Source organism: Phocoena phocoena, chromosome 17, assembly GCF_963924675.1.
Source record: "Phocoena phocoena chromosome 17, mPhoPho1.1, whole genome shotgun sequence".
Lineage (NCBI taxonomy): Eukaryota > Metazoa > Chordata > Mammalia > Artiodactyla > Phocoenidae > Phocoena > Phocoena phocoena.
In genome coordinates, this window is record NC_089235.1 from 42,221,629 (window position 1) to 42,236,224 (window position 14,596).

Below are 14,596 nucleotides of genomic sequence, written 5' to 3' on the forward strand. Positions count from 1 at the left end.
CTGTGACCTAACACTGATGACTCCGTATATCGTATTGAAGTTCAGGCCACTGTGGTCTCCCTATGCCTTTAGTATTTGTCCTAAATGATTTTTGTCTTTCGTATGTCAGAGAATGTTCTCAACCTAAGGGAGCCTGGATCAGGGTTTCTAGTTGAGGAGGCCCAGACACTGGGTTCATATCCAGCCTCTAGCACTTATCAACTCTGCAACACAGTGCAAGTCACTTACATTCTTTTAGCCTTTGTTTCTTACCTGTAACTTGGGGATAACAGCCCTGGGTATTATAATACTCCCAGGTACTATAGGATTGCTGGGAAAATTAAGTGAGGTAATGTCTGGAAAGAACTTAGCATGGTGTTTGGCACAGTTTAATACCCAGTAAATCCTGTCCTCCTCTCTCCCGCAGCCTCACCTCCCCACCAGCTGGCCAGCTGTCTCTAACACAGGAGCAGTGGAGCTGCAAATACTTTCACTATGATGGAATCACTCTACACCAATCCACTCCTTGACCACCTTTTTGCCCTGCCTCCAGATCTTCCTAAACTCAATTGTCACTCTCCCACTCGTATCATCTTCTTCACAGAAACAGTGAAATCTTGATGTTTAAAAAATCATTTTTCCCTGAGAAGAAGTTAAAGCTCCTGCAATGTCCTTGTGAGTTTTTGTTTTCCAATAGGATATATTGTTGACAACAAAAATTAATATATTTACATTTGGAGCTGATTTTTCACGATAACCTTGACAGTAATATCTTCCAATTTTAGAAAAGCCCTCTGATTTCGGTCCGCAGAGAATGTATTTTGTTAATTTTTCTAAGCGGATGCTAGGCTTTTTTAGATCTTAGATTTCATTTCAATATTTGTGGCGCTCAGGTCCCCAAAATGCAAGTGACTCTTCAGCAACCCACACGGAAGATAAGGTATTCTCTTTCTCGGCCTCCTACTTATTTTGAGTCGGTGATGATTTTTGGACCCAACAGTTCAAGACTTTGGTTATTCCTGTTGCTATAATCTGGATACTCAAGTGTTGTTCGGCTTCTGCATGTCTTAGTGTCTGATTGCTTATCTCTATCAACCTAGAAGATGTCCTACTTTGCATTGGTCCCCTGGTCCTCGACTCTACTGACCAAACACATTTACTCAACCGACTGTCTATAGCCATATTCTTGCCACTCTGTCTCTTGAAATTGGACAGTTTGAGATGGAATTTGAAGTCACTAATGTGGACCTCTGAGTAATGGGACAGATACATCAACTTTGTTAGAATATATTCTCTAATGTGAGAGTTTCACCTAAAAAAAAGACAGAAGAAGGCAGAGGTTGCACAGGATGGGTCAGATCTTTCCATGCAGCTTATTGCTTGGGAAGGCAGTAGCTGGATGTGGTCAAGAGCATGGATTGGGCATCAGACAGTCCCAAATTAGAATCCCAGCTCTGCCATTTACCAACTGTGTAGTACTGGGCAAGTGACTTAATTTCTGTATCTCAGTTTCATTATTTGTAAAAAAGGAAGGCACTATTACTTGCTTTGCAGGCTTAAATGAAGTCATGTTTCTGAAATTATATGATACAGTGTCTGGAAACATCTCGGCACAGTGGCTGGCATGGTACTGGTACCGAGTGCCCGTAAATCTTGGTCCCCTCTCCTCACATCCTGTGCCGAATGTTGGCCATCTCTAAAATCACACTGGTGAAGCTGTGATTGCTTTTACTGCTACATCACTGCTCTCCTCCAGTTCTTTTCTTCATTACCTTTCTGCCCTATCTCCCAGTTTTACCCTTGAACCTACTTAAGTCTGTCTCTGGTGTAACCTCATTTTCCATCCAGAGCAATGATAACTTAATTTCTAAAAAATCGGTTTTCTTTAGATAAATTCAAAGTACCTACAACAATGATTATGATTAAAGGTGATGGCAATGATGATAAGAATAACGGGAATTTCTTATTCACTTTGTCTTCTAGATTGTAAGTTTCAAAGAACGTGACTGTCTTTTTCAGCCCTAAACCCCTCACTCCTGGACCAGGAATAGTTGTTGAATGAATGAGTCTGATATTTCAAGTAGCTTTGACTATGCCATTTAATCTTCTTGACTTCTGCACAGTTAGTCCAAATGAGTATTTGTTGATTTGTGTGTTCACTTCTCCTATTACAGAACGTTCTTCCTTTATGGAATAGAATTCTTAAACGTATGCTTGTGTTGATACCTCCAAAGATGGACCATGCTGATGTGTTTTAATAAGCGTCATATGTGCACATTAAATATCAATAACTTAGAACATGACAGGAAATAATGTTGTTGAAATGTCACGGTCTACACAGGGAAAAAGAACTCTAGTAGGTTGATTTTAAGGTCTGAGGACAGGGGGTCCTGGGAAAAGTTCTGAGAATGGAGGCATCACATTCCTTCCCATACTGAGCGCATAACTCTGCATGGGTTTAGTTTCATTTCAGAAGTGAAGTATTCACAGACTCTGAACATGCCTTGTAAGCTTGGCCCTCGGAGGGCAACAGTTAAACTTGGAGAGTCTTTCTAAGATGACAGTCTGCTGAAGTCTAAAGTAAACTTTTACAAGTGCCTATAAATACTTTAACAGACTATATAAAATTTCTCCCTTACCCTAATGGCTTTTATATGTAAGATGTGACATAATGACCTGGAAAAGCAAGAGTCCCATGGGGGGCTTCCCTGGTGGCGCAGTGGTTGACAGTCCGCCTGACGATGCAGGAGACACGGGTTCGTGTCCCGGTCCGGGAAGATCCCACATGCCGCGGAGTGGCTGGGCCCGTGAGCCACGGCCGCTGAGCCTGCACGTCCGGAGCCTGTGCTCCGCGACGGGAGAGGCCACAACAGTGAGAGACCCGCGTACCACAAAAAAAAAAAGGCCCATGGGGTCAGATAATCCATTACCTTGGCAATGTGAGGTGCATAAATTACAAAGCATTAATTTCACGTAAATACCCTGAGTCTTCTCTAAGTTTTCTTTTATCTGGAGAATACAAATATGTTTACACTTTTCAAAATTGAGGAATGAAGATGTTTGAGATAAACAGCACATCTCCTGTAAGGCCAAAAGCTTCTCTAGAGAACAGGTCAATCTCATGTCCCTGTGGGTAGAGTTCAGTATTTGCAGAGTCATCAATTATAATATTCTGGATTTAACAGAGATTCAAAGATTCCAGTCTATTTCCATGTTCCAAACCTGTCCAAGCCCAGCTTTCTTTCCAGGCTTTACTCTCCCTTAGGCAAATGTAACTGATAGCTGATTTAATGTTTAAAAATGTCCTCTGTCCAAAAGTTCTTTTTACAGATCTAATCTGTATCTGTCTTGTTTCAATTGAAAACAATTTCCATTAGATGTGCTAATGCATTCATCTACAAATATGTATAGGGTTCTTTGATTTACCAGGGGCTGTGTGTGGAAATCAAGAGCAGAAAGTACATTAGTCATGACTAATTGCCAGATGGTTAGTACAGAAAAGAGCAACTTTGAGGTTCAGAGGAAGAAGACTTTCTTCTTCCACTTGGAGCAGGAGGAATTGGAACTGGATCTTGAAAGATGGTTGGGTTATGGGTAAATCAAGAAAAAAAAGGAAAGGCAAAGAGGATGGGAAATAAATGGCGGGAGGAAAAGCACAGAGGTAGGAAGAAAATGAAAAGGCTGGAAATGAGGCTTTGGGAAGGAGAGTGGAAGAGGCACGTCGGAGGAGCAGATTGGAACCAGTCTGCGTAGGTCCTCGAATGCCATACTAAACAGGACAGACCCTGTGCTATAAACTAGTGGCCTCAAAAGCCAGGCACTATGTAGGACCATCCTTTGGGTACAGGAAAATGTTTATTCTCTTATCTAAAACAAGAAATGTTAATTTCTTACTAATATTTCTGGCATGTATTGACAATATTGTATATGTGTCATTTATTCATAAATATACGTACCTGTGATGCATGCTCAAATGTTTTACTGGTAGAGATGCATATTCAAAACAGTGTAGAGGCAGAGTACTTCTATAGATGATGACTGATTAAAGCTTGTCACTTAGCCAGTGACATATTCAAAGCAGTACTTTAGGGAGATAAATCTGGCAGCAGTTGTACAGAATGGGAAGAAGCAGTTAGTTGGCAACTGCAGCAATTCAAAGGGCTTAAATAATGGTAGTCACAGTGGGAATGGAAAGAAGAGGGGGTCTGAAAACTGAAACTTAAATGGAACCAAGAATAAAAATTGTGATTAATTTATTGGTCAAAAACAAGTTTAGATAACTTTGCAAATCATTTTATACACAAGGAAAATCTTTAAAAATGTAGATAACATCCTTTCCACCGTAACCCTAAGAAAGAGCACTTGGGGGCTTCCCTGGTGGCGCAGTGATTGAGAGTCCGCCTGCCGATGCAGGGGACGCGGGTCCGTGCCCCGGTCCGGGAAGATCCCACATGCCGCGGAGCGGCTGGGTCCGTGAGCCATGGCCACTGAGCCTGCGCGTCCGGAGCCTGTGCTCCGCAACGGGGGAGGCCACAACAGTGAGAGGCCCGGGTACCGCAAAAACAAAAACAAAAAAACCCAGCACTTGGAAGGGTTAACAGGAGCAGCTTAAAGATGGTGCCTTCATTATAAAACATCTATGCTTCACATCTGTTGTTTGGTGTTGAAAAGGGATCCCAGAAATGTTCTCACCTCAGTTGCTTGTTGGAGATGCATTGCTTGTTGATAATCTCTGATTCAAGTACAAACACTTTTGTGCTCCCTCAGACAGCACCATCTTCACAAGAAATGCAATTTAGAGGATCGTATTGGTGAATGTGAATTTGCAAGAGAGGTCTTGATTTATCATCATTTCTTAAAAATTGCAGTATTTGTTTAACTTCCCCACTTGATGTTTTTGCAAGGTAGAACTCTTAACGGAAGTGTGATTCAGAGTTCAAATCTATCATTAAGCAGGCTTCTCTATTACCCCCTCGCAGATAAAAACACTCTAAATAACGATAGGGAAAAAGAAATAATATGTTTTAAAATTCCAGCTAGATCAAGCTTGTGATCCCTACATACTGACATTATCTTAGAAATATATTACTGAAAGAGCCCTACTATCAGGCATTTTAAATAAGAAAAACAAATTCACATATTTTAACTCTAGTCAAGCATCAGATACAAACTTAACATTTGTCTCAGTCAAGTTAAACTAGACTACAGATTAAGTGTGCATGTGTGTGGTGTAATCATTTTGGCTGAAAATGAGTAGAATGTAGTATCGAAAAATAAATATAATGTATTGACAGACATAAAAATTAAGGAGATAAGATTAAAAGTTCCACATTAAGTAGAAGTGAATATTCTCATACACTGCTGGTGGGAATATATATTGATAAGCTTTTTTTAGGGCATTGGTGACATGTTTCAAGAGCCTTAAAAATGTTTATACTATTTAAACTCATTATTTCTACTTTTAAGAACTTGCCCTAAGGATAAAAACCTTAAATATCCAACAATAAGAGAATAGATTAAAAAATTTAGAATCACTTTCTTAAAGATTATTGATTATTATTATAGATAGAGGCCACATATGCCATGATTTTTAAGTGGAAAATGTAGTATAAAGTTATATATAAAAATCACTCTTTATATATGTATACAAATGCATGCATACAAAAATTATAAGGAACTAAAATACGCTTATAGGTTGTTTTTGTTTTCTAATTTTTTTATAGTTTTCCATTTTTTAAAGGATATATTGTTTTATAATCAGAAAAAATATTGAAGTAAAAAATTAAAGAGAAATGTCAGAGCTCAAAACGCAGATACCTAATAATTTAATACAATTAGCTGTTGGAAAGATTTCTGTGACCATACTATATTTATTTAATGACTTGATCAACAAGAGCTATTGATGTAATAATTTTGACTAGATCCGTCTGTGCTACAAAAGTAGGTAAATGTATTAACGACTGAAGCAAATGTAGAAGTTGAAGCACATCTAATTAACTAGGCCACTGGGCTTTGGTTTCACAAAAAGAGCGTATCTTAACTTTCTGAACTGAAGAGTCACTAGTATGCTTTATTTACTTTTCATAACATCTTTATTGAAGTATAATTGCTTTACATTGTTGTGTTAGTTGCTGCGGTATAACAAAAAGAATGAGCTATATGTTTACATATATCCCCATATCCGCTCCCGCTTGCGTCTCCCTCCCACCCTCCCTATCCCACCCCTCTAGGGGGTCACAAAGCACCGAGCTGATCTCCCCGTGCTATGTGGCTGCTTCCCACTAGCTATCTGTTTTACATTTGGTAGTGTATATATGTCAATGCCACTCTCTGAAAAGGTAGTAGCTGTATTTATACTTATATAAATATATTTATTCACTCATTCATTCATCCAGTCAGTCAATAAACAGTTTTTCAGCACTTGTTACACATCAGGTACTGGACCAGGGTTATGAAAAAGAGAAACGAGTGTCTCAGAAAATTAGTGGTCTAGTGGGGAGAACAATGTGTAAATGTAGTTGAAAATGAACAGAGAGATCCATGTGAAGATCTAGAAGAACACTGAGAAAGGAACAACCAACTTTTCCCTAGAGTTAGGGGAGCCTTCCCAGATAAAGTAATGTTAGTGATGGGCTTTGTCGAATGAATAGGAGTTTGCCAGATGGAAAAGTTGAAGGGGCATTCTGGGTAGGAAGAAGAGCATCTACAAAGGACCAGAAATCTGAGATATCATGGCATCTCAGGTCAGGGACTGGTAGGAAATGCGATGTGGCTGGAGCTTAGGATGAGAGGTAGAAGCAGGATGATAAGGGTGGAAAACTGGGTTAGGGCCAGAAATGGCCTTCACACCCATGGTAGTCACAGCATTTCTACTTCAGCAATGATTAATAGTGATTTTCCTGGCTAATAGAATCCTAATCATTATAATGAGGTAGGACTGTTCACTTTGAATTATGGAAATTATAACTGTTATGACCTGCTCCACAAACACAGGTTATAAATATGATCACATCCTTCAGTCTCCTTTATAGTGAATCATCCAAGCCTCTATAGGCCTTATTAGCAGGAAGTCTGTTATCTCCTCCTGAGGTCTCTGGGACTTAACTCAGGGCAAATGGGTCAGTCCTCCTCCAGAAACCTGTGGCTGGATCCACCTGTGACTACTACTCCTTCTGGCTGCTGCACGGCACTGCTTGCAGCCCTAAGTTACAGTGGTGCCCATTTTGGGGAGCAAGGTTACAACTCCCTTTGTTGATATTCCCAGCCTCAGTTCTCTAAATCGTAACCTCTGTTAGGGTTGCTGGATCTGAAGGAGCTTCTGGACTTGGCCACATGCTAGACGACAATTAGCCCTTCCCCTGAATCTCAGGCCGCTGTGTTGAGCCAGGTCAATAACCCAGACCCCATTCTCCAAGATCACTTTATTTTAGTGGTTTCCAGGACCTTCCCTGCCCCAGGACTTTAGTCATTGTCACCCTGACCCAACATTTCTCTCATCCCCAGTCCTCTGTCCAAGGAAGCAGGGGTGAGGACACTGGGCTTTCCTCCCAGAAGACCCTGGGCTCCCCTTTTATTGTTTGTTTGTTTGTTTTTTGTTTTTTTGCAGTACGCGGGCCTCTCACTGTTGTGGTCTCTCCCGTTGCGGAGCACAGGCTCCGGACACGCAGGCTCAGTGGCCATGGCTCACGGGCCCAGCCACTCCGTGGCATGTGGGATCCTCCCGGACCGGGGCACGAACCTGTGTCCCCTGCATCGGCAGGCGGACTCTCAACCACTGCACCACCAGGGAAGCCCCCCTGGGCTCCTCTTACACTCTGATTTATCTCCTGCCCAGTGTCCAGGTTGTTCCTCCAGATAGCTCAAGGGGAAGCAGCTAGCAAGATGGAGTTTTAAAAAGCTTGTTGCCCTGCCCCAATGTCCCCCCAAACTGTCTAATTGCTTTATATTTACATGGCTAAGAAAGATACAAGTGATTGTTCCAAGAACAAAAGATCTTCCTCCAAGTGATTTTCTGTTCCTGCCTATAAAGAGTAGTAGTTGTAATTTACTTCACTAAAATAATGAATCTTTGTGTAACCATGCCCCCTGTTTTAAAAAAATCAGTGATAATGTGCTTATATATTATATAATGAATTATGTAACTTGTCCAAGGTGGAAATAGGTCTCAACCCCAACACCTGTATGCTTAACCATTATGCATGCTTACTGCCTCATCTCATTCAGTTTATATACTAATATGTCATGATTTATTCTTTAATTCAGATACTGCACTTATACTAGTCAAGTTTATTGCAGTATTAGACATCTCTAAATTCAGCGCTCTTTTGAATTGTTGATAAAGGAGAGCTGGACAACAAGTGTATTTATGAGCTAGCGCATATATGTGGAAATTGAGTATATTTAATGTAAGAGAAAATTGTGTTTTCTCTACGAAATTGGTGTCAGCACGGAGAAGAATACTTATACATAGTTCTGGCAGTACTGAAACGGAGTAGTAAACAGGCAGTTGAGTTATTACACTTTGTTAACAAACAGTGTTCTTTAGAATTCATGATTTGGGAAATCTATCTACAAGGCTGGATTAATCTAAGTTTATTTTATTTTGGCCCACTCTTAGCGCAAGTGCAGGACAGTCAGTTGACCTTTTCAATTTATTGCTTTAACTCTCAGACTACTTATCTTTAAATTTGATAATAACAGAAAATAAACTCCAGCCAGATTGTTTTCACCTTTTCTCATAGGCACTATTTTCCCAATAGCATTATTACTCTCCTCAGTAAAATGAAAGTGAAATGCATGTGTCTTATTTCATAAACAAAGACAAGACTCTGACATATTATCTGTAGTTTATGTTCTTTTAGAGAAAAACTGTAATGCCATCAAAGTTTGTTGTGCTATCTGAAGTTCTTAATAAAAATTCCAGGAGGCCAAGAGATCTCTGGGCAGTTTCCTTACATTTATGGGGGAACTAATTGCCTATCTTCTGACAAAACCTCAATGAGACCTGACTTCTAGCCAGCTCAGCCGGGGTCTTCCCTCTCACCTCCAATTCTAAGGTTTACTTCATGTGCTTGCCTTAGGCTGGGGCTGTAAACCACTGAGCCAGGGCCACAGCTGTGAGCTAGGATTACTGTGGAGCTATTCCTTTGCCCTAGCTTCACTACAAGATGAGATCCCTGCATTTGACCTTGTATCACTTTGTTGTGTTGCTGTCGTTATTACTGTTTTATTATTGTTGTTGTTGTTATTTTTGTTACTTTATATACTTAAAACGCCTAGCTTTGAAACCAGTTTGGATTTGAGGTACACAATACATTCTATTATTTTAAAATGATAAATGCAGACATCTCTATATCAACTTTATTCAGTTTTCAGATTTATTAAGCTTTTTTTACTTTATCCAGAAACGAAAAATTCTGATTGGCCTTCAATTTTTAAAGTGAGGGAACAATTTCTATTTATTTGGATTTGGATATGCTCTATGTTGAAAGAGGTTATGTGTTTTTCTATGAGCTAGGTGAAATTTGTGTTTCTCCCTTGGCTGGGTATGCATTATGTATAAACAAAGATGTTCTACGGTTCCTAGGGAAGAAGAATGAGGAAGATGCCCCCTTCCTAGTTCTCTCACAGGCTTTCCCAGGAAATCATTGGCACACACTGAAGTTCATGGAGTGATGCAGAGCGAAGCTAACAGACAATTCTTGAAAGCCTACTATGTGCCAGGAACTGTGCTTCCTATATATTTGCCTGGTCTCATCTAATTTTCTTAACAAAGTCATGAGGTCATTCCCCTTTTCCTTATGGTGTAGATGAGGAAACTGAGGCTCAGAGAGATTGGGCAGCTCATCTAAAGTCAAAGAGCCAGAGGTGGCAGAGCAGGGAATCAAACAATGTTTATTGAGATTCCACAGCCAACACCTTTCTGTGCCCCATGCTGCCTGTCTGTGGACTCAGGTGGCCTGGGGCCTCCAAGTCCACACTAAAGTCAGGATCTAGTACTGAATGAAGTCCCGTGCATTTCTCTTAGGTTCTAGGGACAATCAGAATGTCAGAGTGGAGAAGAGACTTCGCAGCTCAGTCAGGTATTTGCTTAACCACTGGTTTCCTAACCTCTTCTGTTTGGGCCTTAAACTTGAATGTGGAGTTGTGTGGGGACTGAACTTCTCCAGGGCTGGGAGGTGGCCCTGTCTCCTGAGGGCCAGCCATGCACCAGCTATGCTGTTGTTGTTTGGAGGCCTTAGCATTCTTCACTTCAAACCGATTACTTTTTTGTTATCTTAATATAACATCATTGGTTATCTAGCTGATTGAAATGTGAAGGAGACTAATCCTGTACGGTAATGATTTGCAAGTAGAACACCAAATCTATGGGGATATTCAGGGCATTTGCTTTTAAAAATTGATCTTTCTCTAACTTGTGCTAACTGTCCCTTGATCCTTATTTAGAGAATTCCATCATTTTAATAACTTGGTACTGTTTTGCTGGTAAATGAGGAGATATGTAAGCAGAACGTTTTTTCCCCTTCTTTATGGACCTAAAAACATGTTCAGAATTTTCATTTGTAGCACTTGATCTTTTTTTATTTTTTTTCTACGTTGCAAGCAAAATGTCATTTGATTTAAATTGACACTGAGCACATTTCTGTTAGAGGAGCCAGTGACTATGGTCTTTAGATAGAGACTGATTATATTTCTTAATCCAACAGCAGTTTAAGTTTGTGCTATGAATGTGAGTCGGTGGTTTGACTCTGTGCAGCAGGCAGTGGGTACTTCACGATTCTTCTTTAGCAGGGGCTCAAATGACTTTGGAAGATTGTCCTGAGTATTTAGATGCCCCTTCTCTCTATGGGTAAAAGTGTGTGCTCTGTGCCTGGCTATCCATTATGTAGTTTTATAATTCATTCGTTGAATGTCTGTTGCATGGCAGACACAGATTGTCTTCATCACACCTCATTTCATCCTCACAACCACCCAGGGAAGTTGTTATGTTATGAGCATGTAATATTCCTTCCGCTCTTTAGATAAGGAAGCTGAAGTTCAGGCAGATCTATTTCCCAGTGGTTACACAGCTAGTGCCAATTAATAGCAGGGCTCACCAGATCTGTCCGCCTTTTTCAACTACAACATTTTGCCTGGAAATGAGCTAGCAGGAAAGTTTTAGGAAATGAGGTTGAGACAGTGGTAGAGGGCTTTGAATTTCACTAGTGAGGCACCACACTGGATTAACTTATTCATTCAAGACCTATTTATTGGGCACCTAATATGTGCCAAACAGTCTGGGCATTGGGGGCATCACATTGAATCACAAAGCTTAAATACCTGCCGTTGAGAAGCTTACAGTATGGCTCTTGGAGGTTTTGAACAGAGAAATGACATGCTCTGGTATAAGTTTTACAGGAGTCTTGCTGACTGCAGTGCAGACCATCAGCTGCAGAGGGGCACAGGCTGAGTCAGGGAGACCAGTTAGAAGGACTGTTTTGCAACAGTCCAGGCAAAAGAAGGTGGGACTTGAACCAGCGTGGTAGCAGAGGTGAAAAGTTGGATTCTAGATGGACTTAGAAGAAAACACCAATAGGATTTGCTGAACAATTGGATGTGGACATTGCTTGTCTAGGCTTTAACTGGAACTCAGGTCAGCCTGCCTCCTAAACCTGCGCTCTTTTAATTATGTTAAAATGCTCAAGTGTAAAGTAGCTTCACAATATTCAATTTAGTGAGAAACGTAGCTCCTTTTCAATGCCTTGGCACTAGACTTGTGAAAGCAGAATACTTGTTGGTGTCCAGAGGAGGCAGGACAGAGCTCCATTTCCCAGGAGCATTTATCATCCAGGCTGAAGTCGACCCGCCGGCTCCCTTGAAGAAGGCCACGTGCCTGGGTGGTAGCAGTTGGTTATACTCGACGTCTAGTGTGTCCGTCTCGGAGCCATTCAAAGTCCTTCCCTATGGTTTCCCTGCTGTGAGGCAAGAGGACAGATCTTATTAATAAGATTTAAGCCAAGCTTCACATGTTTCTGCCTTTGTTATTTCTCAGAAACCACGTCATCAGTTCCAAATCAGAAATTAGTTTTAATTCTTGGTCAAAAAGTGGAACTTTTAGCATACTGTTTGACCATTGTAGTGAGCTTTTACGGAGCGGACACAGTCACTCAAAAATGGTTCTAGGGCTTCCCTGGTGGCACAGTGGTTGAGAGTCTGCCTGCCCATGCAGGGGACGTGGGTTTGTGCCCCGGTCCGGGAAGACCCCACATGCCGCGGAGCGGCTGGGCCCGTGAGCCATGGCCGCTGAGCCTGCACGTCCGGAGCCTGCGCTCCGCAGCGGGAGAGGCCACAACAGTGAGAGGCCCTCGTACCACAAAAAAAAAAAAAAAAAAAAAATGGTTCTAGATACGCCAGATCTGCTAGTAGCTTTAATAACGCAGGATACAAGTTTGTATTTCCCAAGTCAATGAAATTGCCACCAAGCTGTTTGTGCGGTAATGAGATGAATAAAGTGTCATTCTCATTCAGTTCATTTTCATTGACCTTAAGTGAATGACCTTATATTTCCAAGGAGGGGAACATGACCCTGAGTAAACATAAGCATTGCGTCTGCTTCACAATCATTACATCACTAAGGACAGCATGGGCAGCTATACTTGTGGATTTGGACTAAGAAGCAACTCCCGACACACCTTGTCTTGAAGTAGAGGCAAATGATTGGGTTTCAGTTCATCATTGGAAGGCCTCATGATCTGTCTAGAGCGTAGCTGCATCTTCTGGATGCAATCTAATGTCCCAATGAACTTGGCTATCCATTGGGTCCTACTGGGCAGGTTGTCCAGTTAAGGATATGAATAGAGGCTCTCAATTCCTGGCCGGCAGACCGCATTTATCACAACCCCTTTCTTCATTAACCTGCCCTGGAGATCAGCCCTGAGGGTACTCCTTTGTTGTGTCAGCCACACCCTAAATCAAGCGGCCACACCAGCAAGAGACTGAATGTGCACACCTCTGATTCCCTCCTGCCTCCAGAATGCAGATAAGAGGCCCTGCCATTTTTCAAAAATTCAAAAACAACTGAAGAATCACTTGTTTTATTTTATTATTTTTCCCAGGGCTGCGTCCAAAGAGGACTCTGCGTTTGGTGCTCTGGACTGCAGAGGAGCAAGGTGGAATCGGTGCCTTGCAGTATTACCAATTACACAAGGTAAGAGAGCAGCCATGGACTGCTGGGCATTTGCACATGTAATATCAGTGTAAATACAGCAAAAGCACTGATGCTTTTAGTTTAAGAATTTCCTCTATTGTCCTGAAGACTCAACAATACTTTGCGGTAGGCTGGCCCTGGCAAACACCCCTTGCAGAAGTCTTCATCCAGCTCCATAAAGGAGAATGCACTGGTGAGCTGAGGGTGCTGGGATGGAGCTGAGTGATTTTCTATTTCTACATTAGTCTGTGGCCTTAGGAAAATTACACCTGCTCTGTGGTGTAATTTTCCTAAACTCTCTAGTTCTGCTATATTCATGTATGCCAGAGAAATAGTAATAGGTTAACATTCCCTGTTCATACTGAGTCCACCCCCATACCCCAATGTCCCAAATCCTCCTGGGAGCGCTGGTATTTGAAAGCCACATCCTGAGACCTTGAGTCAGCCAGGAGCATTGATAATGGCCATGGGAATAGCAGCAACGAGAGGTCTCAGACCTGGGAATGTGGAGGCCAGTGTGGTTTGACAGTGACCAATATAAGGCAAAAGTGAAGCTTGAAGCAAGAAGGTGATAGTGGAAGATCATAAACAGAAATAAAAGACCACGTTTAAGGCAGGGGACAGGGACTCCCAAGGCAAACGAAATAAAAGCAAAAATAAATAAGTGAGATTTAATCAAACTTGAAAGCTTTTGCAAGCAAAGGAAACCACCAACAAAACAAAAAGGCAATCTACGGAATGGGAGAAAATATTTGCAAATGACACGATCGACAAAGGGTTAATAGCCAAAATACACAAACAACTCATACAACTCAATGTCAAAAAATGGGCAGAAGACCTAATAATACATTTCTCCAAAGAAGACATACAGATGGCCAACAGGCACGTGAAAAGATGCTCAACATCTCTAATTATTAGAGAAATTCAAATCAAAACCACAATGAGGTATCACCTCACACTAGTCAGAATGACCATCATCAAAATGTCTATAGATAATAACTGCTGGAGAGGGTGTGGAGAAAAGGGAACCCTCGTGCACTGTTAGTGGGAATGTAAATTGGTGCAGCCACTATAGAAAACAGTATGGAGGTTCCTTAAAAAGCTAAAAATAGAGCTACCATATGATTCAGCAATCCTACTCCTAGGCATATATCTGGAAAAGATGAAAACTCTAATTTGAAAAGATACATGAACCCCAGTGTTCACAGCAGCACTATTTACAGTAGGCAAGACATGGAAACAACCCAAGTGCCCATCAACAGACTTAGGAAGATGTGGTACATATATACAATGGAATATTATTAGTCATAAAAAAAGAAATATTGCCATTTGCAGCCACATGGATGGACCTAGTGAATATCATACTAAGTGAAGTAGGTCAGACAGAGAAAGATAAATATTATATGATATCACTTATATGTGGACTCTAAA

At 41.2% G+C, this 14,596-nt stretch overlaps 1 protein-coding gene across 1 annotated transcript in view; it reads left to right on the plus strand.

Moving 5' to 3' along the window:
• Positions 1-14,596, plus strand: part of CPQ (carboxypeptidase Q) — a 369,106-nt gene that overhangs the window by 237,361 nt on the left and 117,149 nt on the right. Inside the window, exon 5 of the mRNA XM_065895425.1 lies at positions 13,074-13,165. Within this exon, the coding sequence (XP_065751497.1) occupies positions 13,074-13,165 (92 nt within the window). The remainder of the gene's footprint in view (positions 1-13,073; positions 13,166-14,596) is intronic.